Source organism: Myxocyprinus asiaticus, chromosome 32 (assembly GCF_019703515.2).
Source record: "Myxocyprinus asiaticus isolate MX2 ecotype Aquarium Trade chromosome 32, UBuf_Myxa_2, whole genome shotgun sequence".
In the NCBI taxonomy this organism is placed as follows: Eukaryota; Metazoa; Chordata; class Actinopteri; order Cypriniformes; family Catostomidae; genus Myxocyprinus; species Myxocyprinus asiaticus.
This window is the reverse complement of record NC_059375.1, coordinates 16,014,368-16,037,024: the sequence shown is the minus strand read 5'-3', so window position 1 is coordinate 16,037,024 and position 22,657 is coordinate 16,014,368. Positions and strand designations below refer to the sequence as shown.

Here is a 22,657-nt window from a genome sequence, read left to right as displayed (position 1 = left end):
TATTGAAATCAGATTACACTTACTGACTTTCATTTAAGTTACTTTTAAGTACATAACTTGGGTTTGTTTTGAGGCGAAAAAGTATTTGAAAATCATACAAAAAGACAAAGGTACAAGACTGTGTACTTACCGTATTTCATGAGGTCATGAACTATAATCCCATGAAGAACCACAAATGATGTCATTGAATAAAAAATTATGGGAATACATAAAACTATTGATTTTAGGATGTTCATTATAAGTATAGAAACAATATATTTTAAGTTTATTGCAAAATATTCCAACATGTATAAATAGATAAGCAGTTTAAGGGTAAAGAGAAACTGACTCATTTATGTCAATCACAGTGTGTCATGGGAGCGCGCATTCGCTCTGTGGCGTGTATCACGGGCTTGGTTGGCCGCGGTTCTCTGATTGGTGGCTCTCTCTCTGCTGGATTATGGGTAATGTAGTTGTTTACCATGAATCCCGTAAAGTAATTAGTACTTTTATTTATTTTCAGTAAAGTAATCTGATTACAATGTTCATAGAAGCAATTAGTATTGTAGTGGATTACTTTTTTGAGGAACTTGTGGCAAGTGTAAAAGTTTTGTAAAAGTCTGTTTTGCTCTTAGTTCACACAAAAATGACATTACTTACATTCCAAACACATATGTCTTTCTTCCATGGAACACAAAAGGAGATGTTAAGCAGAATGTTAGAGACTGACAGCCTCAGTGGGGTGGGGGACTGTGGCTGTCAGTCTCTAACATTCTGCTTAACATCTTCTATGTTCCACAGAAGTAAGGACACATCGTTTTTTTATTATTATTTATTTATTTTGGAACAGTGCTTGATGAACTAATGCAAAATGATTTACCTTTTAAATATTACAATTTGGCATTCACACAGTGGGTTTATGTTTTCTATATATATATATATATATATATATATATATATATATATATATATATATATATATATATATATATATAATCTGCATGTACAGAAGAAAATATCAAGTATCTCGAGATCTGAGAGCTGGTTACATTTAAATGCATTATAAATGCATAAAAACGAAAATCTATTCTTTAAAATGTTGATGATTCTCAAACATGACTGTTAATGTAGATTCTTTAAAAAATGTTGAGCTTGAGTCTCTCATATTGACACTTGCGCCGCTCTGTGGTGTGTGGTGAGGTAGAACTGTTTTTGTATTCAGTAAAAACTGTAGATTTTGTAGAATTGACAGAAGAAAAAAATCAGCTGTTGTAGAATCTCCAGCCCATATTGCATGTAAATTTGTGACTTGACACATCCAGGTTTGATACTAACATTCCAGCTCATAGAGGGTTTTTTTATATATTTATTTATTTATTTATTTATTTATTTTATTTACAGAGCCGGTTAAACACAAACGACAAAATGTTGCACAACAAGCGCCTCTTTCCGTTCCCAAGTTTGCGATAAAGTCTAAACATTAACTAAATCGGAACCCTTGTGCATCATTAACTCCATCATAACGCAGAGTTGCAGTTAAGTTTTAAATTAGTACATGCTATATTTACCATTTGTAACACGGCTTGAAAGTATTTGTGTGATTGTTTATTCTGTATAGCCAATATGTTTTCGTGGTGTTGTCTGTTCTATAGAGATTGGTGCATCCACACAAACTGACGCTGCAGTCGTTCAGCACATGTTACAGTATTCCTGCATCAATCGCGAGCGCAGTGACGCGCTCAGGAGGAGGAGCTCGGAGGAAGTTTAAATAGCCGCTCTTCAGCTTCAAAAGGTTCAGAGGCATTCACGGCTACCACAAGCAACAAACTATTCTTTATATCCCTGCAGAACCAGAAGCTTAGAAGCACAAAAACAATGATTAAGAAAATGAGTCCATCGGAGAATGAGTTTGACATCCCAGCGAAAAACTGCTACAGGATGGTCATTCTCGGATCCACCAAAGTTGGCAAAACCGCTATAGTGTCCCGCTTTCTGAACGGACGTTTTGAGGAGCAGTACACGCCGACGATAGACGACTTTCACAGGAAACTCTACAGCATCAAAGGAGATGTGTATCAACTGGACATTTTGGATACTTCAGGGAATCATCCGTTCCCAGCTATGAGGAGACTGTCCATTCTGACAGGTAAATTGGAAACTATTTCATTGCAGACTGCATAGGCTATTTCATACTTGAAAGCTACTCTGCTTTTTGCAATGTGCAGATAATTCATGTTTTCTTTACTCTTTTGGCTACAGGTGATGTTTTCATCCTGGTCTTCAGTTTGGACAACCGGGAGTCATTTCACGAGGTGCAACGGCTGAAACAGCAGATCTACGAGACCAAGTCCTGTCTTAAAAACAAGACCAAAGAGAACGTGGACGTCCCGCTGGTCATCTGCGGAAACAAGGGCGACCGCGAGTTCTACCGCGAAGTTCAGCGCGAGGAGATCGAGCAGCTCATCGCTGGAGACGAGCAGTGCGCGTACTTCGAGATCTCCGCCAAGAGGAACACTAACGTCGACTTGATGTTTCAAAGACTCTTCACCTTAGCCAAACTACCCAACGAGATGAGCCCGGACCTACACCGCAAAGTTTCCGTGCAGTTCTGTGACATTCTTCACAAAAAGTCTTTCAAAAACAAGAAGGTGAAGGACGGCGACGCGTATGGCGTCGTGGCGCCTTTCGCGCGCCGCCCCAGCGTGCACAGTGACTTGATGTACATCAAAGAGAAGGCGATAGGAGGCGGCCAGGCGAAGGACAAAGAGAGATGCATCATTAGCTAAGACAGACACGCTAAAATTACTGTTGTGTTAACAATGAGATGAAGCCGTTGGGCTGCAGTCTTGACAGAGGTGCGCACGGTTGTTATGCCCATTGCCGTTCCCGTGCGGTGACTCCGAAATCCCCGCATTCGCGTCGGCGGTCAAAGTCACCGGCTTGAGCTCTCACCTCGCAACTTGGAAGCGCATGTTATGCTCGCGAGATCCTCTGTACAGAATATTGACTTTGTTCTGTTCAGTCAGAGTGCTCTGTGATGTGGCTTAAAATTATTGTGTGGCTCTTTTTAAATCCATGCTTAAAACACGTTTTTGTTTTTTTCTTTTTGTATTATTATTAATATTATTTTTGAGTACCGAAAGGAGACTCCGAAAGTGGAGCTGAATTGCAGTGTCAGTTGTTTACATTTATTTGTCTAGATTTTTTCCCCCAGAAAGAATCGAACTTGAATGTTTTCCTGCAGTTTGAACAGTTTTTTACTTGTGAATGTGTATTTATTCTACTGTCACTGTTGAATTGAACACATGAAAAACAGAGAAATAAAATAAAAAACATTTCAAGAATATTCATGTTTCCTCTTGTTACTTTTCAGGGGCAGGTCCAGATGTCATTACAGTATAAAAAATGTGCTCGAGCAAAGCACTTTAACATAAGCCAACACACTTCAAAATAGTAAAAGACAGTAATTACTGACAGTGTGACAGGCCTCGTTTTAAGAAGAAAATAGCAAAAACATCATTTTAAACTGAACGATAATCTGAATTGAACTTCTATGAAGTACACAGCTGACTCTAAGCAAAATGGATTGTCTTTGATTGCATCTTGAAGACACCAAATAGTGTTTTAAGTCACCAAAGTACATTAAAATGGGTCAATGAAGTGAGGATTTTTTTTTTGTCCAGTTCTACAAATTATTAAAAATACGTTAAAAAAAAAATAAAAAAAAAATAAAAAAAAGCAATTCTCACAAAACAAGTATGGTAAAACGGGGCTAAAGTCTCACCTGAAGGAACATTTGCTTTTATCTGGTCACGAAATGTATCAACATCGAAAAAACGGATTTATTTTTATTGAATATTGATGGAGCAACATCATTTGAAAGAAATAATAATGGAAGGTTGTTTTGATTTAAAAAAAAAAAAAATCGTTTTACAATAAAAAATAAATACAAAATAAATGGTTCTATTGCCACATGTGTTTTATAGAGGCCTTTAGCCCCTTCAAGTGGGGCTTTTACACCAAATACCATCTTTTCACTTATTGGACAGCTATTTAAAAACTTTTGATTTAATGACCTTGAACAAAACTGAAAATCATAAATAAGTGTCCTGTTTTAAAATAAATGTGTTAATTTCAGGGATTTTCATTAGCTACATAAACTTGCAACATTTAAAAAAATATTAAATATTTGTTCAAATTGCCTCAAAATCAAAGTTTAGACACCATACTCAAAAATCTCATGAATCAGGAAAATGTTGCAGTGCATTGTGATAAACTGGTGTTTATGAAAGTGCTGTAGTAGTTTTTGTTTCAATTTAGTCTTTTTGGGAGAAAATCAAATCAAAGGGGACTTTAGCTTCATTGTACCCTACTTGAATGCACATCTTCTGTGATGAACATGTTTTTAATTACTGAGTTTAAAGTCATTATGATATTTTTCTGGAGCTTAAAAAAATGTAATGTGGTGTAACTGTCCGGAGACAGTAAAGAAATATCAAAGTCTCATTAAAAGCTGAAATTCTAAAGATCTTATCTAAAATCTTATTTTAAGATATTCTTATATCTTAAAATAAGCAATGAACATGAAAAAAGATTAATATTCGAGAAATTTTTGCCCACCAAATCAAAGTCATGTGGTGTAACCAACATGTAGGTAGCCATTTTGTTATAATGTGACAAAAACAAACAAACAGAGAAGACCCCTTTAGGCCCTTGAAACCCATATATACACACTTTACACAAGATTTCTCATTTTTATCAACTTGGACAACCTCATTTGCACCCCAAAAAATAAAAACATTCATTAAACTTAATAAAATTAAGGGACATTTACACAATTACGTCTCAACGCAATTAAATTGCATGTTTTCATCAAAAACTAATTTATTTGACTGAATTTGATCAAGTCTTGTACAAACTTAAATTCATTCTTTTTTTCACTCAACATTCGTATTTTGAAAATAGATGCACTCCCATTACACAAAACCCAAAGGGATAACCAACACAACAACAAGAGTGCAAATACTGAAACAAAAAGCAAATATTAAGACAATAATTTGCCGCTTTTACTCATGCCGTGGTGCATGCAGGGAACCTGACATCACATTTACACCTGGTTATGGCCAACGAAAATTATTTAAGTTGTCCCAACGCAAATGGATTAAGTGAACTTCCATTTTACGAATCTGAATTAACTGCATACAATAAAATTATGTTGTGACCAAAAAGGAAAAAAAAAAGAAAAAAAAATCCAGAATTGTGTTACATTAGCTCATTTTAATTAACTCAATTCAACAAGTTGCAAAACTTCATTTTTTTGAGTGTCAATGAACCATTAGGGTTAAATTTTTCGGTGGAAGCCAAACTACTTTCTATACAACAACTTTATTAAAAAGTACATGAGAGACTAAGCTGAAGTTTATCCACCAATCATTCACCAACTCATATAAAATGTGTCAAAAGCTATGTCCAAGGGGGAAAAATACAAACATGAACAAATATATCAAAAAAAAAAAAAAATAATAATAATATTTAGCAAAAACAAATAGTACAACACAAGCGTGAATATGTCTTCCGCTGGGATAGTAACACCCCCACGAAAGCGTTGACCTCAGGGCAACCATGTAAACATCTGTCCGTGTGTACATTCGTTGTTTCTTCCCTCTTTGCAAAAAGTCTCACGATGGTTTGGGAATGTCAAACATACACAGGCTCTTATATTTCTGCAGAAGCTGGTTCTTGGTCCGGACTTGTTCTCTCAGAGTGCGGAGTTTATTCTCTTGTACCGCAGGACTCATGTCGATGCCCGGCATAGCTGAGATCTGCTCCCGAGTCTCTTGGATCTTGCTTTTCAGTTTGTTCAGTTCCTGGTGCACGTCCGGACTGTCTTTGTCCATACTGTTGACGAATGAATGTAGACGAGACGTTAATATCGTACAAATGGCGAAACGAATGATTTGTTATTGTTCAGAGAGACCCCCGGATAACGCATCTAGCTAGTGTCAGTATATCCTCAACTTTTCCTGTATTTTAATGACATCGGTTAAAGGATATGTGCGTCTATTGTACATAAAGCAGGACAACAAATAGTTCTTACCATTTGATAATCTCATGAATAATGGGTAAAAAAGAATTATCTTCAGCCTCCTCTACCGTCGGTCCAGTAGTAGCCATGTTTGCCTGGAGGAATGGCGACGTCATCAATGCGCGTCTCTGAGAGAGCAACGTCTTGTTAAAACTGTTTTTATTTTCATCTGTATATATGTATATTATTTTTGTTATAATCACGAGTTTATATAACAATGTAAAGAACATTAGTACACTACAGACAAGACAGGGGTATACCATACACATAATAAAACAATATATTTACACATCTTGTTTATATGATTAGTCAAAGGCTGTTAACTTTATTATACATTTTATTATTAATTTCTCTATCTATCTATATATATATCTATCTAGCAGCTGGTCTCTATCTGTCTGTCGGTCGGTCAGTCTCTGTCTATCTGTCAGTCTGTCTGTCGGTCAGTCGGTCTTTATCTGTCAGTCTCTACCTATCTGTCAGTCTCTGTCTGTCTGTCTGTCTATCTATCTATCTATCTATCTATTTTAGACACCTGAGAGGTGGAGAGTTTGAATGGTTCTTTTTCCTTCTCCAAACCTAACCTAGCCAGAGCCACACCCTGTGAGTGGAAAGTCATGATGGACATGCTAAAGGACCAGGCCAGATGACATTTGTAAATTCAGACCTTTTAAACATCTTTTGTTTCCAAACCTATTTATCTATCTATCTATCTATCTATCTATCTATCTATCTATCTATCTATCTATCTATCTATCTGTCTGTCTGTCTGTGTGTCTGTCGGTCTCTATCTGTCTATCTGTCAGTCGGTCTCTATCTGTCTGTCTGTCGGTCGGTCTCTATCTGTCTGTCAGTCAGTCTGTCTGTCGGTCAGTCGGTCTTTATCTGTCAGTCTCTATCTATCTGTCTGTCAGTCTCTGTCTGTCTGTCTGTCGGTCTCTATCTATTGATCTGTCTGTCTGTCGGTCGGCCTCTATCTGTCTGTCAGTCGGTCAGTCTCTATATGTCTGTCTGTCTGTCGGTCGGTCTCTATCTCTCTGTCTGTCTATCTATCTGTCTGTCTGGTGGTCGGTCTCTATCTGTCTGTCTGTCTGTCTGTCTATCTATTTGTCGGTCTGTCTGTCTGTCGGTTGGTCAGTCTCTAACTATCTATCTGTCTGTCTGTGTGTCTGTCGGTCTCTGTCTGTCTATCTGTCGGTGTCTGTCTGTCTGTCTGTCTGTCGGTCGGTCAGTCTCTATCTGTCTGTCTGTGTGTCCATCTATCTATCTATCTATCTATCTATCTATCAGCTGGTCTCTGTCTGTCGTTGGTCTCTATCTATCTGTCTGTCTGTCGGTCTGTCTGTCTGTCTATCTATCTGTCTGTCTCTATCTATCTATCTATCTATCCTCAAATGACTAAGCATTTTTTTCTTTTACTCACTGGTGACTTTTGTCTCTCGCCATTAATAATCTCCTGCTCTAACATTTTACTTCTTGACAATTATTGACCTCGACCCTCCACCCAGCAACTCAATGCTGAAACACATTGCACAGTTTTTGAGACATTAGAATTCAAGAAATTACTCAGGTAATTGCCAAAATTAATAAATAATGAATATTATGTAATCATTCTCTTTGAAAGAGCCCAGTACATGACTGAAAGAAAAAGCTAAGGATCATAAAATTGAGATGAAGTAAAGAAACTATACAGAGCTTCCACTTGTTTGTTCAAAGTTACTGGAAAGAAACAGTCATCACTCATTAGCTGATAACCATAATAATTTTGTTGTTGTTTTAATATGTATTGCCTCATTTTGTGATCTGTTGAGATGCATCCTACTTAAAGAGCTCTCAAAAATTTTCCAGGACACCAAATAGTGATTACATTGGCTTATGTTTATTTGTTGCCCTCTGTTAACCCATCATCACCCTCTTCCCTTATGTTCTGAACATGTTTAGTTTTTGTGTGAATTCGTTTTGTCTGAATTGACTTCAAGAGCACACTCAAAGTACTGAAAATGTCAAGGCCTCATTTACTGTGATAATTCACGTTGTCTCTTATATTCCAATTTTTTTTTTTTTTTTTTTTTTTTTTGTTTTTTGAGGTGTGCACGTTTGAAAGTATTTCCTTTGGAATTACAGTAATATTGATTTTCATAATCTGTGTCCCAGATATCTATGCCATTAAGAGATTCTTTTGTCAGTTTGTGTACATACGGCATTCTTACATTCCAGATCTGTGACTGTTTGTCATTGTATTGGAGGGAGTGATCTTCTCCTTCACAAATAATATTTCTGATTTATGGAGATCTAATATTCCATGGAAAACTTTTTGTGCACATTTTTTTCTTCATATGAATTGTCACCTGTTGTGACATCTTAGATGGATGCTGTTGCAGTGTGCAGCATGTGTGCAGCTGAGCATACAAGAATTTCTGGCTTCTCAAGCATTCACAATGTTGTGCCATACCTATTGATCAGCATGTGACTATTGCCAATACCTGTGAGTAGATGGACCTGGAGGATTTGAATATACAGGATTATCACTGTTATGATGAAAAGTGCTCATCACTGTGACATCCATTGCCAGTTGATTTATGTATTTATTTTCACCCTGCCATCATTCTGATTGTATTTTGCCCCCTTCAGTGTTATATATTCTGCCTATATTCTGACATTATTTTACCACCTCATATATCACACCCCTCTTGTTGGAATTCCCCTCTCTTCAATGCAGCATCTAATGCAACTGTTGGATAATGGACTACACACTTAAATATTTTGAAATATGTGATGTGAGAGAAAAAAACATGGAGAATGCAGAGGTCTTGGCAGTCTGATAAGCTTTAATATTACATCAATTCTGTTTGCATATCTCGTTTGTTATCTCTTTTTCCATTTTATTATGTTTGCTCATTAAAGATGACATACATGATTTTTTTGTTTTATTTTATTATCTAAGTTGGTATTAAGGAAGAATTCTCCATGCTGTTATAAATTCATACACAAACAGACATTTATTAATTGAACATGGTAATGTGTTTATTAAAACTGTTTATAACAAACTTCTCAGATTGTAGTTAAATATAACCACAAATTTAAAATCTTTTTAATAAACATGGCTTTTCAAATGAAATGAAATTTTCATCCAAAAAAGCCTTGTATTTCTTAATAAGCTAAAACTGGTTGCATAAATAAGTTGACATGACATACTTCTGGAACGTTGATATTTCCTGTGGTGTGAAATGCTATATTGCATCTAAAAAATTTTTTTTGAATAAAACATTGCTATTTTCTTTAATAATTATTATGCATGCAGTTTTCATGACCTCACATTGATAGGGAATGCAATGCATGGAATATCATTTTTAATCTGTTAGTCACCATAGGACCATTTAAAATGAACCATATTTGAAGGCAAATATGTGATTAAAAATTGTATATACTAAAATGTTGACACCTCCTAATATATACATTTTCACCTAAAATCTTGATGTTGGTTAAAAAAAGACATTATGCATTATGTGTCAATGCATATAAATACTGAGTGGGATTTAAAAGTCCACTTGTGTAAATGATCCTGTTTTGCAGTTTAATGCATTTGATTTTTTATTAAATGATCCATGTTAATCCAGCATGATTTGAGAATGACTTGATCTTTTATACAAAGAAGTTAACATGGTTAATTTTACACAAATTTGCTAATTTGATTAGTGACCTAGAAATAATGCAGAATCTAACATATTTCTTATTCATTTTACATCATGATGTTTCTTTGTTATACTGTAATTTAAAAAGACTTTCTGTTTTATTTCTAGGTTTAAAGTAATATTCTGGATTCAATAATATACTCATATCAATATCATAATATTTATTATCACAAAATATAATTTCGACTCATCCCTCCTTTGCTTAAAAAACAGCAAAAATGGAGGTTACAGTGAGGCAGTTACAATGGAAGTAAATGGAGCCAATTTTTGGAGGGTTTAAAGGCAGAAATGTGAAGCTTATAATTTTATAAAATCACTTGCATTAATTCTTCTATTAAAACTTGTGTATTATTTGAACTGTAAAGTTGTTTAAATCATCGTTTTTACAGTCGTTTTAGGATTTTAGGGTTTACAGCGTTATGTCGCCATGGCAACAAAGTTGTAAAATTGGATGTAACATTACACAAAAAAGGTTAGTAAGTGATTTTTTCACTCTAAAATCATAGCCATAGTCTTGTGGCTATACCTTTGAAACAGTGAGTATTTGATGTTTTCGGACTGGCCCCATTGACTTCCATTGTAAGTGCCTCACTGGAACCCAGATGTTTGCCCTTTTTAAAGAAAAGGAGGGACGAGTCAAAATTTATTTTTGTGGTAATCAGCATTTTGCCACAAATGCTGTCGATTGAGCCTAACTTGTATTGAACCCGGAATATTTCTTAAAATTTTGAATCTCAGATTTTCTCTGTGTTCCCAGACATTTGGACCCCACTGTAAATACGTGTGTTTACACGTGATCCATTATGTGATCCATTCTGGTCACTCTAAGGTGTTCCATTATTTGTTCAGCTCTGGCATGCTTCGACAGCTTAATTGTTCTGACTTGACAATTGTCAAACCCACTGAGCACGTGGTCCCATCAATTATTGTTCATTAATAAATTACTAACTCAGTTATTTCTTGTTCTCGTGGATACACACTAGATTGACATTAACAGGATGTTTTGATGGAAGCACATTGTTTGCCAGTCACGTTTTGTTATTGCAAAAGTTTGATCCATTCTGGTAAAAGGCAGAGGCACAATCAATAGTTCATCTATTTGCTCATTGATAAGATGGAATCATGAGAGTGAAGTATGAGAGTGTTGTTAAGATGATAATATACTATAAATAAAATCATGTATAATATAAAATGTATGTTATGAAAGCTCATGTTTGTTTGTCTGTTTTAATGTTATAATGCTAGGTGTGGATCGTTGGGAGTGAATTGATATTGTATTGCACACTTGAAAAGACCAAGATGTGATTATGTAAGAGTTAATATACTGTACTGCTAGCCAGTCATTATCATAAAATAAACCCCTTTCTTGTCTGGGTTTATTTTTGATTATGACCAGCTGACTGTTCACTATTGCGCATATTACATGGCTACTTAGAAAAATAAATAAATATATGGGCAAAAAAGAATGATTTGAATTTAATATATTTTATTATGAGAGAATAAAGAAACCATGGAGTGATATGAGAAACATGAAACTTGCACAGCTATGCAGAAAACTTGTTTCCTGGGACAATGGTCAAAGATTAGCGGTCATTATGCAAAAGTATTTGACTGCAGAATGCTGTGAATGACCAATTAGAATGAAATATTCAAGAGAGACATGCAATAAAGGATGATAAAGAAATTCACAATTATAGTATTAGGGTATACATGTTCAGCCATGTGTCCTTGAAGGGTGTGACTTTGGGATAAAAAAGGTGATGATACAGATTGTACAGTACAGATATTGTCCTTCTCTTTTGAGTTTAATCTCTTTAATTCAATGACATTTTAGCTGATAGCTCTTTTAGTTCACGCCTAGGTTGCACTTTTGATCTTTTGTTTCAGAAGGAGGGACACTGGATCGTTCTGTTCTGTTGAAACCACTCTACAGGAATATATTCCAATCAATAGGAACACTGGATACCTTGAGGAAAGAATTTAGTTTATTGAAAAAATGACTGTTATGCAAGAACTATGGAATTTTATTAGCATTAATAATTTAGAATCATGTAAGGAATCAGGAACAACATTCAAGGCAATCAGACCTCACAAAAACGCTCTCATCTTGCCAATTAGCTTCCTTTATGTGTGTTCTTAAGATCATGATATAAATGAGTGCAAAAACAAGTGTGTTCTATGCTGTCACTATGCTTGTTTCCTCTGCCTTCTTATGAAATTTTCGACCTGTTTAGTTTCACACTTGACTGATTTGTTACATCCGCTTCCTGACCCTCAAGGTCCAAGAAACCTGTTGTGTGACTTAATCAAAAACTACTTCTTGACAGGTCAGCTAAATGTGAAAGTGATACAGTGACCGTAGTTACAATATTAGTGTTTTGGAGAAAAGTTAGATTAAGGAGGTCATATAATGCATTTATATTCTTCATTATAATGATCCGCCTCATGTCCACTTAAAAGGTTTTTTGTGTGTGTGACCATTTTTCACCCTCTCTCTGACACATAGAAGGCTTTATTTTATTTTATTTATTTTATTGTTTTTTGCTGCCCATATAATAGCTAATATAGTAACAGTTAAAGGATGGGCAAGGAGGAGGCGGGAACCGGCTGAACAGTAAACGTAAGGTTTAATGTCAAACTCAACATGAAACAAACATAAACAAACACACACAAACATGCAGCACGGCTGCGTCCGTCTCTCTCTCGAACTTCAAGGCAATCGTCTCCGGCCCCTCTTTGGTGAGCGGGAGACACACAGAGAGAGAGAGAGCGAAAAACTTGCTCGCCGGTTCCCGGACACGCTGTCACCCGGTCCTCAACCGCTCCTCCGCCCTCTGGCGGATGACAGCTCGCTCCTCCCCTGGCGGATGGCAGCGAGCCCTCTGACCCCTGGTGCATGGAACCGCTCCCCCCCTTCTCGGTGGACGGCAACGGTTCCTCTGGCTCTCGTCGGCCAGCAGCGACCCCTCCGTCACCAGGCAGACAGACGCGGTTACTCCCCTGGATGGCAGCAGCAACGACTCCGCGACAGTGCATCCCTCCTCCCTCCCTCCCGGGTTTTGGCACCACTGTAAGAGCTAAAGGATGGGCAAGGAGGAGGCGGGAACCAGCTGAACATTCAACTTAAAGTTTAATGTAAAACTCAACATAAAATAAACATAAACACACACACACATGCAGTGCGGCCGCGTGCGTCTCTCTCACTCTCTCTCTCTCTCTCGCTCTCAAACTGGCGTCTCCGGCCCCCCTTTATCTCGCTCTCCCGCTGATCATCTGATTCAGGGGCAGCCATGCACCCTCACGGCTAGGCACAGGCCTCCTCCTCATCACACTAATATAATATGATATTTTGGGCAGGAGATTTTAGTTTCAGTCACCATTCACTTTCATTGCATAACTGTAATGAAAGTCAATGGTAACCAGAGGTGTAGATTCCGGGGGGTGGATGGGGGGCCGTAACCCCTGCTCTCAATAATCAAAACAAGCAAGTAAAACCCCCCTCCCAATATTTATACAATGATCAATGGAAACATGGGTAAATGCTTCATGCAGCATGCTTACTGGGCCTTTAAGACTCCCATTGCCCTCTTTATATATGCGAAAATCGACGTGCAATGTGCGGCAGTGTATTGTGGACATGTAAATGTGGCCTTTTGTGTTTTCATGTGTTTGAATCTTTTTATCTGCATTAAAATTGCGGAAGGTCAGAACGGGACGTTTTTGCTTTGTTTAATTTTTTTTCCTCTGTGGAAGAAGTTTTGAGTTCATATAGTTCCTGTATTCATAGTATTCAAAAGTAACTCCAAACATCAAAGAAAATTGTATTCCTCATCATATGTGCCCTTTAAAATAAGCAACAGATCTAAGACCAGACAAATTGTTTGCCTGTTATTGGACTTTTAGTTTTTAAGATACTACCATTTGTGAAATTGTGACGTAGTAGCAGCATCTAAATGCACCAACCATTTAAAAACACCCGGACAAGCCAGAAAAAAATGTATTTTCCTCTTAATCAATCCAGAATAAAAACAAAGCCACAAACATTTATATTAATTACTTGCTCTTTTACATAAGCATTCACTCACCAAAGATTCCAGAGCTCTCTCTTAATGTCCGTTAAGAGTTAATAAGCTAAACGTGTGATGCGCCAAACAGGGCCAAGAGACATGCCAGCCTTCCAGGCTCTTTTACTAAACACACTGTCTGATTGTATTCTAACTCTCCTTTCACTCCTCCATGACGTGTGAGCAGACTTCTGTTTCTGGCTCTGTTGTTGTTGAAATAGTTTATTAAGTGTTTTTCCAGGTCTTCTCGCAGTTGTGTTTGGCGAGTATATGTGCAGTCATACCGTATCTGCATGTATAAAGCCTCTTAACATGGCAAAGACAGCACATTAGTTGCATCTGAAAGGGCATGTATATTACAAAAAGGTGCAGCTGTGCAAAGAGGACCTAGGACCATGGTAATCAACAGGCGGCCTGCAAACCATCTTTTTGTGGCCCGCTTGATTTTTAATTATTGAATGTGAATGAATTTTGAGGTGTCAGTTTTCTAGTATTCTCAGTATTGATAAACTGCTGAACTGTAATAGAGGAAAAGAAACGGTAAACGGATAAAAATTATTAATTAAATGACAAATCCGCGAATATAAATCTGATTATAAGCAGAGCTTATTTAGCAGAGACGGGGCACTCCTATTTAAATGAATGGGAGAAATTGGAACTCCCAACGGATGTAGATAGGAAGTCCCACCTTATAGTTAAAAGAGCCAATCACCTTTTTGAAACAGACATCACCTGTCAATCAACTCGCTATCGCGCATGCGCAGTAGCTATAAAAGCCGGGAAAATTGCGTGTTTTAGTGTAATGAGAGGCAAAGAAGCACGATTTATGACTCTAATATTATCACATTTAATTGTTGATTTGAAATATGTTCTTTGATCGTAATCTTGACCAACCGTTTTTGAGATTTCAGTGTTCCCCCATTCAAGTAGATAGGAGCTGCACTGGCATTGACTGGAAATAGCCTCCATAGAGCGTTCTAAAGGTGTCCGACAGTGGACTGACTTGCTAGAAAGACTTTGTTATTAGCCACTTTATATAACATGAGTGCGGAGTTTGTGCGCGCTCTCAATCACTTTAATCATGCACGCGCTGAGTCTCTCTTCCACACCTGCTCGTCAATGCCATAGCGCGAATCAACTGAGTGTCTGGTGATAAATGAACTCAACAGATATATGCTCGTCGCGAACAGTAATAACAGGAAAAAAGATTAATCCTGCAAAAACGAAGTTGAGCGCTTTTGTCTTGTTTTGAGGGCACTGTATCTCGTGTGTGTGTGTGTACACTAGGTGGTAAGTGTGTCTTTGACAGTGACAATGGAACAGATCATCATCTTTCTGTATATGGCAAAAAAAAATTTACATTTCTCAATTTACATTTTAATTGTACATTGTCATTTTTTAGAGTGATGCATTCTGCTGCAGTATGTGGTCTACTTGTAAAAGTGTGGATATTTTAAAACAAACAAACAAAAACATATTGGCCTATATATGATCATTCTATTAATAGTACAGTTTTTATTTTTTAAAGAACCACACTTTTACAAGAATTTTACTATATATCTAGGCTATACGTAATGTTTTATTTTACTTGTGTTAATTACATGGGTCCATGATGAATTAAATAGCATAGTCTTCTCACCATATTAATATAAAAAAGTAATTAAAATTTGTTTTAATAAAAAAAGGGGGGAAAAAAGAGTGCTGTCTTCAAGGCTAAAGGGGTCCTGCTTTCCGGCCCCCCAGCTTTCCTAAGTTGAGTACCCCTGACCTAAGATATGTAAATATATCTATGATGGTTTGGAGTGTCAAACTGGTTAGTAGGTGCACACGCACATACATAATGACAAACAAGCATACACAAAAAGTGAGGTGGGACATGTGATGTTGTGTTGAATGTATGCGTGACTCACGTGCGGTCTTCCCGTGTCCTTACACTAGGACAGGGTAGAGGATAAAACAGGCTAGACCCTCTCCTCAAATCATTACCACTGACAAAGTGAAGCCTTCAACTGAAACCCAGCCACTTATCATCTATCAACCCAGAGACAGCAAACAAGCTGGAGTAAGATGCTGTGTGCTTTAAAGGTTTTATGTTTCAAAATCAATATTAAAGGGATAGTTCTTTCATCATTAACCTTCATAAGTTACTCATGTTCTCATGTCTTTTCTAACCCTTATATCTTTTATTCTTCCGTGGAACACAAAAGAAGATATTTAGCAGAATTTCCAAGCAGCTCTTTTCTATATAATGAAAGTGAATGGTGACCATGGATCTCCAAACTCATCGTGTGTTCCACATAGGAAAGAAATGCATACAGGTTTGGAACGACATGAGGGTAAGATGTGAGTGAATCATCCCTTTAAGTGATTGTTAGATAAGGGATTTAACATTACCGACCATCAGTTGAGGCTGATCCACTGAAAAATCTTGAATAAACTGTTATTTCCTTGTGGTAGGTTTGTTTTAGTTATGGAAGGACACTGCCAAGTCTGCGATGTGTACTAACTGAATGATTTAGTCTTCTGCAAAGACATCAGAACAGACAGATCTCACATTGAAATTGGAAACAGTAGGTTGACTTTTCTATAGCTAAAATTGGTCTGTGCTTACGAAAATGCGAAGCACTGCCCCCAGTGACGAAAGCAGCAAGTGTTGTTGGCTACGTGTGAGCACATGTGAGCTCTATTTTCTGGGTGTAGTGTCCACGGAGGGGTGACAAAAGCCAGTTACGAAGAGAGTTGTTTTCAGCTGTATAGGCTGTAATACAGCTAAGAGGAATGCACATTTTATATACTGTACCCCTAAACATCTCTAGGGTAAAAATGTAGTGGAAGTGAAATGAAAATGTAGTGGAAGTGAAAATGTAGCGGCGCCAAATTAAAACCATGATGGCGACGTGGATGGCCAGCTCGGTGTGTAGCTCTTCAGTTCTTTTGTTGTTTTTGTTTGTTTGTCCTGTGTTTAGCAATATTTTTCCAGTCAGTTTTACCAGGGACAAACTGCTGAACATTCGGCAGCATATACCAGACAACTTTTTCCCGGTTTTTGAATATTTGGACGTTTTGCTGGACATTTTAGTTGGAGGCACAACTGTGCTGTTTAAACGCGCTATGAGACGCAGGTGAGGGATATGAGCAGGCGCGCTGGTCAGGCTCCGTCGGCGCAGCTTTCAAACAGCGCTGCCGAGTATTCATCTAGCGAATCTCCGCTCTCTTCCTAACAAAACGGACGAACTACATCTCCTCACCCGCACAAACAAGGACTTTTCAAACTCTGCTGCCTTGTGCTTCACAGAAACCTGGCTGAGTGAAGCCATTCTGGACAGCGCGTTACATCTGCCGGGCTTCCAGCTGTTCAGAGCGGATTGCATCGTGGAGTTAATGGGGAAAACGAGAGGCGGTGGAACATGCTTTTACATCAATGAAAGTTGGTGTACAGATGTAACAATGGTAAAGAGGATGTGCTGTCCTAATTTGGAAGTGCTCTTTATTAACTGTAAGCCTTTTCTACTCGCCGCAGGAGTTTTCCTCGTTTATTCTGATGAGTGTGTATATCGTGCCAACGCATGTTTGAACACAGCGCTGCAACAGCTGACTGATCAAATCACAGACACAGAACAACAATACCCGGACTATTATATTTATAACTATAGTTATTATTATTCTTGGGGATTTTAACAAAGCAAATCTCACACGTGAACTGCCCAAATACAAACAGCACATCACATGCCCCACCAGAGACAGGAACATACTGGATCAGTGTTACACAACAATAAAGGATGCATATCGCTCTGTCCCTAGAGCAGCTTTGGGACTCTCTGATCACTGTCTGGTTCATCTTCTTCCAACCTACAGGCAGAAATTAAAATCAACCAAGCCAGTAGTAAGGACTGTAAAGAGATGGACCAATGAAGCAGAGCGGGAACTACAAGCCTGCTTCGATTGCACGGATTGGAGTGTTTTTGAGGCTGCAGACACCAATCTGGATGAGCTCACAGATACTGTTACATCATATATCAGTTTCTGTGAGGATATGTGCATTCCTACTAGGACTTATTTAAAGTTCAACAACGACAAACCGTGGTTTACAGCAGAGCTCAGGCAGCTTCGTCAGGCCAAAGAGGATGCTTACAGGGGTGGGAATAAAGTCTTGTACAATCAGGCCAGGAATACACTGAACAAGGAAATCAGAGTGCCTAAAAGAGGATAGGCTGAGAAGCTGAAAAACAAGTTTTCAGCTAATGACCCTGCATCAGTGTGGAGTGGCATGAAACAAATCACAAATTACAGGACTCCTACCCCAACCCTGTAGTGGACCAACAACTGGCTGATGAACTGAATGTGTTCTACTGCAGATTTGAAAGGCCCAATCTCACACCCCACACCCACTCTGACCTTCACTTCACACAAACACCAACACCTCCTGCAAACCCCTTCCTCCCACCTCCTGCTACTCAACCTGCACTTAAGATCTGTGAAGATGATGTGAGCCGGGTCTTTCAGAAACAAAAGATGAGGAAAGCTCCAGGCCCAGATGGTGTCTTACCAGCGTGTCTTTGATCCTGTGCTAAACAGCTGGCCCCCATCTTCACACAGATCTTCAATAGATCACTGGAGCAGCGTGAAGTCCCATGCTGCTTCAAATGTTCAGTCATTATTCCTGTCCCAAAGAAACCAAAAATCACAGGATTAATGACTACAGACCTGTCACCCTGATGTCTGTTGTCATGAAATCATTTGAGAGACTGGTGTTGGCCCACCTGAAGAACATCACTGAACCATTTCTAGATCCCCTTCAATTTGCTTATTGAGCAAACAGGTCTGTGGATGATGCAGTCAACATGGGATTGCATCATATCCTGCAACATCTGGACAGACCAGGGACATATGCAAGGATCCTTTTTGTGGACTTCAGTTCGGCTTTCAACACCATCATCCCAGCTTTACTCCAGAATAAATTACACCAACTCTCTGTTCCCATGTCTATCTGTCAGTGGATTACCAGCTTTCTGATGGACAGGCAGCAGCTTGTGGACAGGGGAAACTCACTTCCAGCACCTGTACAATCAGCACTGGTGCCCCCCAGGGATGTGTGCTCTCCCCACTACTCTTCTCCCTCTACACCAATGACTGCATCGCCAAGGACCCCTCTGTCAAGCTCCTGAAGTTTGCAGATGACACCACTGTCATCGGCCTCATCCGAGATGACGATTAGTCTGCATACAGAAGGGAGGTTGAACAGCTGGCTGTCTGGTGCAGTCAAAACAACCTTGAGATGAACATGCTCAAAACGGTGGAGATGATTGTGAACTTTAGGAGGAACACCCCAACACTGACCCCCCTCACCATTCTAAACAGCACTGTGGCAGCAGTGGAGTCATTCAGGTTCCTGGGCACTACCATCTCACAGGACCTGAAGTGGGAGACACACATTGACTCCATTGTGAAAAAGGTCCAGCAGAGGTTGTACTTCCTTCGCCAGCTGAGGAAGTTCAACCTGCCACAGGCGCTGCTAAAACAGTTCTACTCAGCGGTCATTGAGTCTGTCCTCTGCACTTCAATAACTGTCTGGTTTGGTTCAGCTACGAAATCAGATATCAGAAGACTACAAAGAACAGTTCGGACTGCTGAGAGGATTATTGGTTGCCCCCTGCCCCCCTTCAAGAACTATACACTTCTAGAGTGAGGAAAAAGGCTGGAAAAATCACTCTGGAACCCCACTCACCCTGCCCATTACCCTTTTGAACTGTTGCCTTCTGGCCGACACTTCAGAGCTCTGAGCACCAGAACCGTCAGGCACAGGAACAGTTTTTTCCCTCAGGCTATCCATCTCATGAACAGTTAAATTGTCCCATTGAGCAATAACTATGTGCAATACACAGTTTAGTCTTTTTTATATTTATCCAACACATCCAACCTCTTCTGCCATTTCATTCCTCTGGGGAAAAAAATAAACAAATAAAAATAAATTTGCAATGTACATAATAGATTGTATTTGCACTGTACATAACAGATAACAGATTTGTATTAGATTTGCACTACATATGTGTATGTGTGTATGTATGTTATTATTATCTATGTCTTGCTGCTGTTTTTTTATTGTTTTTGTATTGTTGTACATTGGAAGCTTCTGTCACCAAGGCGAATTCCTTGTATGTGTAAGCATACTTGGCAATAAAGTTGATTCTGATTCTGAAGTTAGTGGAAAAAAATTGCAACCTCTGATTTGCATTCATCACTGATTATGCAAACACAATTACTTTATGGTTTCAACACTGGATTAGAACCTGTGTCTCCCACGCTGCTGACGTAACACACTTCTGGTTGCGCCACAGGGGAAGGTAAAAATTCTGAAGCCAATGCAAATATGTCTGACAGGAGATGGTGCTTGTCAGTGAGTCAGCATTATGTGGCTGATCCTAGGGTAGTGGAACTTTCGGAAACAACATGTCAACTATTCGTATAATCATGTTGGAACACAAGAGGGAGTGCACCATATCTCTGTCGCAAGTTTTGCTCCCAGAGGCTTATTTGCCCTTTATTTATTTGGCCTGTTCTCCTGCCTGTCTTCCTGTTTGTGTTTCAATTTCTGCTTATATAAATGCATGCAGTGTGTTCGGTTTTTTTTTTTTTTTTCTGGAGCTCAACTTGTAGAGGATTGTGCTAGCAATGCCAAAGTCCTGGGTAAGATTGCGAGAGCACACATATACCAATAAAATATAGACACTGTACGTCCTATTGAACAAAAATGACTGCCAAATGCATAAATGAAAATGTTTGTATAACTATCTTATTATATTCTTTCTAGACTATTCTTACAAGAAAATCTGCGAAAGGAGGTCGAATTTTTATGTATGCTAAAATTGGTCCATGCTTTCCATATTTCCAAAATGCCCCCAGTGGCCAAATCTAGAACTACAACCGTGAATATGCGTTTGTTTGCGCAACGCATTGCGCAAGTGCAAAACATGAGCAGACATCAAATTAAACATTTGAATGGATGTGAATTGAAAGGCACAGTGCATCCGATTTTCCAAAGCATTTGAGTAGTAAATACATTACTCGTAATCCAAACCCTAATCCCAACAGATACCAAAACAGTGTTGTTTAACTTTCTTCTTTGCAAATGTTGTATCTCGCCAGAGATCAAAAAGGCATCAAAGAAGAAAAAGTTGTGGCATCAAAAGCACAATTAATCTTATTATCAAACTGTTTCACAAATGTCCTGAATCGGCTTTCCATCTCTTTGCTGATCCATCATTCTTTCTTATGTAACAGTGTTCAGAGGGAGGGTTTGGTAGTTACCTCGGTTGCTGTACCCACGTGGAGGGCATAAAAACGTGTGTGAGTGTGTGTGTGAGCCTGTGCATGTGCGTCTGCTAGGAGATTGAAGTATTGGAAGGTTGGACTGATTTAAATGGACCTTCTTCAATGGCATCTCATCCAAATTAAATTAATTTATCTGTTATATTGTGTTTGTTTGTCTTCTAAAATTTTATTAGTAGGCAGGGTAGTAGGTCCAAACACTATTGAGAAATGACAGCGTTAGGACTATAAAACTTCATTCAAAACAAATTTGTTATGATATAGTGCAGGTGGACACTTGACTTGTGAGCAGACTGTCAAAACCAAATTTAATATCAAAGTAAATATATAAAGATTTAAAAGGAGAAAAAGTTCAAACATTGTCAGGCTGGCCCATTGTACATCTCTCTGCACATGTCTACAAGAAGCCAATCATAGTGGGGGATGGATGTTCAGAACAGTCCGTAAAGTACAGATGAAGTTACAGTAATAAATTCAATAAAAAAAATTAAAAAATGAATGCAAAATGAATGCCTCTGATAAATATTTCATTGAACATGTAATTATGTGGGATTTAAACTTGGGTTTTTATGATCACATTGCATTACAAATTCCTTGCTTACACTGACTTTTCTCTCAAATTGTTATGCTGGTAGTATAATTTTGAAATGAAAAATGATGTTTTAAATTAGAAAATTATTCAAACTATAAGCATTTTTATAAGTCCTGGGCTGTTTTTAAGTCCCAGACTTTATCATTGCATGATGCACCATTTCAAGTCAAATTTACTGTATTCAGGACATTCTTGTGAATAATGCAAAACTGTAAATGTGTTGTTTGTAAACAGCGAAATGATGAAATAACATCTACTGCCATCTAAGTTGCTGGTGATGTGCATTATCTCAACATGAGGTGAATTTTACCATCTGTTTGCCATTGATTGATCCTAGAAACCAAATGATTTATTTATTTTATTGTTAAGAATGTGATGTGTTCCTGTGGCTCAACAGGTAGCATAAGGCACTAGACTCAGCAAAGGTTATGGGTTAAATTCCCAAAGAACACATATACTGATTAAATGTATACTTTATAAGCCAAATGATCCATTGGTTTCTATCATTAATACAGCATGTGACATATTCCTGTGGCTCAGCTGGTAGCACATGGCACTAGAAAAACCAAAGGTCATGCATTTGATTCCCAGTGAAAACATACTGTATACTAATTAAATGTGTACTTTAACAGCCAAATGATCCATTGATTTCTATTATTTATATAGCATGTGAAGTGTCTGCCAAATAAATGTAAAAGATATACAAAATCCATGAGTTTGCCAAAGAAACAGAACCAACTACAAAAAAAAAAAGAAGAAGAATAAAAAGCTAATTATATTAAGAGGCATGACGAAAAGAGACTGTCCTTGTTACCATCTCTCTGCTCTTAATGGATGGTTAAGACACACTGCATCAATAACAACAATTTAATATCAAGTATTCTGTTTGTTTCTGAGAGGAGAGAGGGGAAGTGAATGA

General features: G+C 38.1%; 2 protein-coding genes across 2 annotated transcripts; one reads left to right on the top strand and one right to left on the bottom strand.

The window, feature by feature from the left end:
* Window positions 1–1,765: 1,765 nt before the first annotated feature.
* On the top strand, window positions 1,766–3,325 carry rasd1 (RAS, dexamethasone-induced 1). Its single transcript, XM_051667304.1, has 2 exons — window positions 1,766–2,125; window positions 2,239–3,325. The coding sequence occupies exons 1-2, from the start codon at window positions 1,855–1,857 to the stop codon at window positions 2,763–2,765; spliced, it is 798 nt and encodes a 265-aa protein (XP_051523264.1). The 5' UTR covers window positions 1,766–1,854; the 3' UTR covers window positions 2,766–3,325.
* Window positions 3,326–4,843: 1,518 nt separating this feature from the next.
* med9 (mediator complex subunit 9) lies at window positions 4,844–6,195 on the bottom strand. The gene is made up of 2 exons (XM_051667315.1): window positions 6,077–6,195; window positions 4,844–5,877 (listed from the first exon to the last, which is right to left on the bottom strand). The coding sequence occupies exons 1-2, from the start codon at window positions 6,178–6,180 to the stop codon at window positions 5,658–5,660; spliced, it is 324 nt and encodes a 107-aa protein (XP_051523275.1). The 5' UTR covers window positions 6,181–6,195; the 3' UTR covers window positions 4,844–5,657.
* Window positions 6,196–22,657: the final 16,462 nt, after the last annotated feature.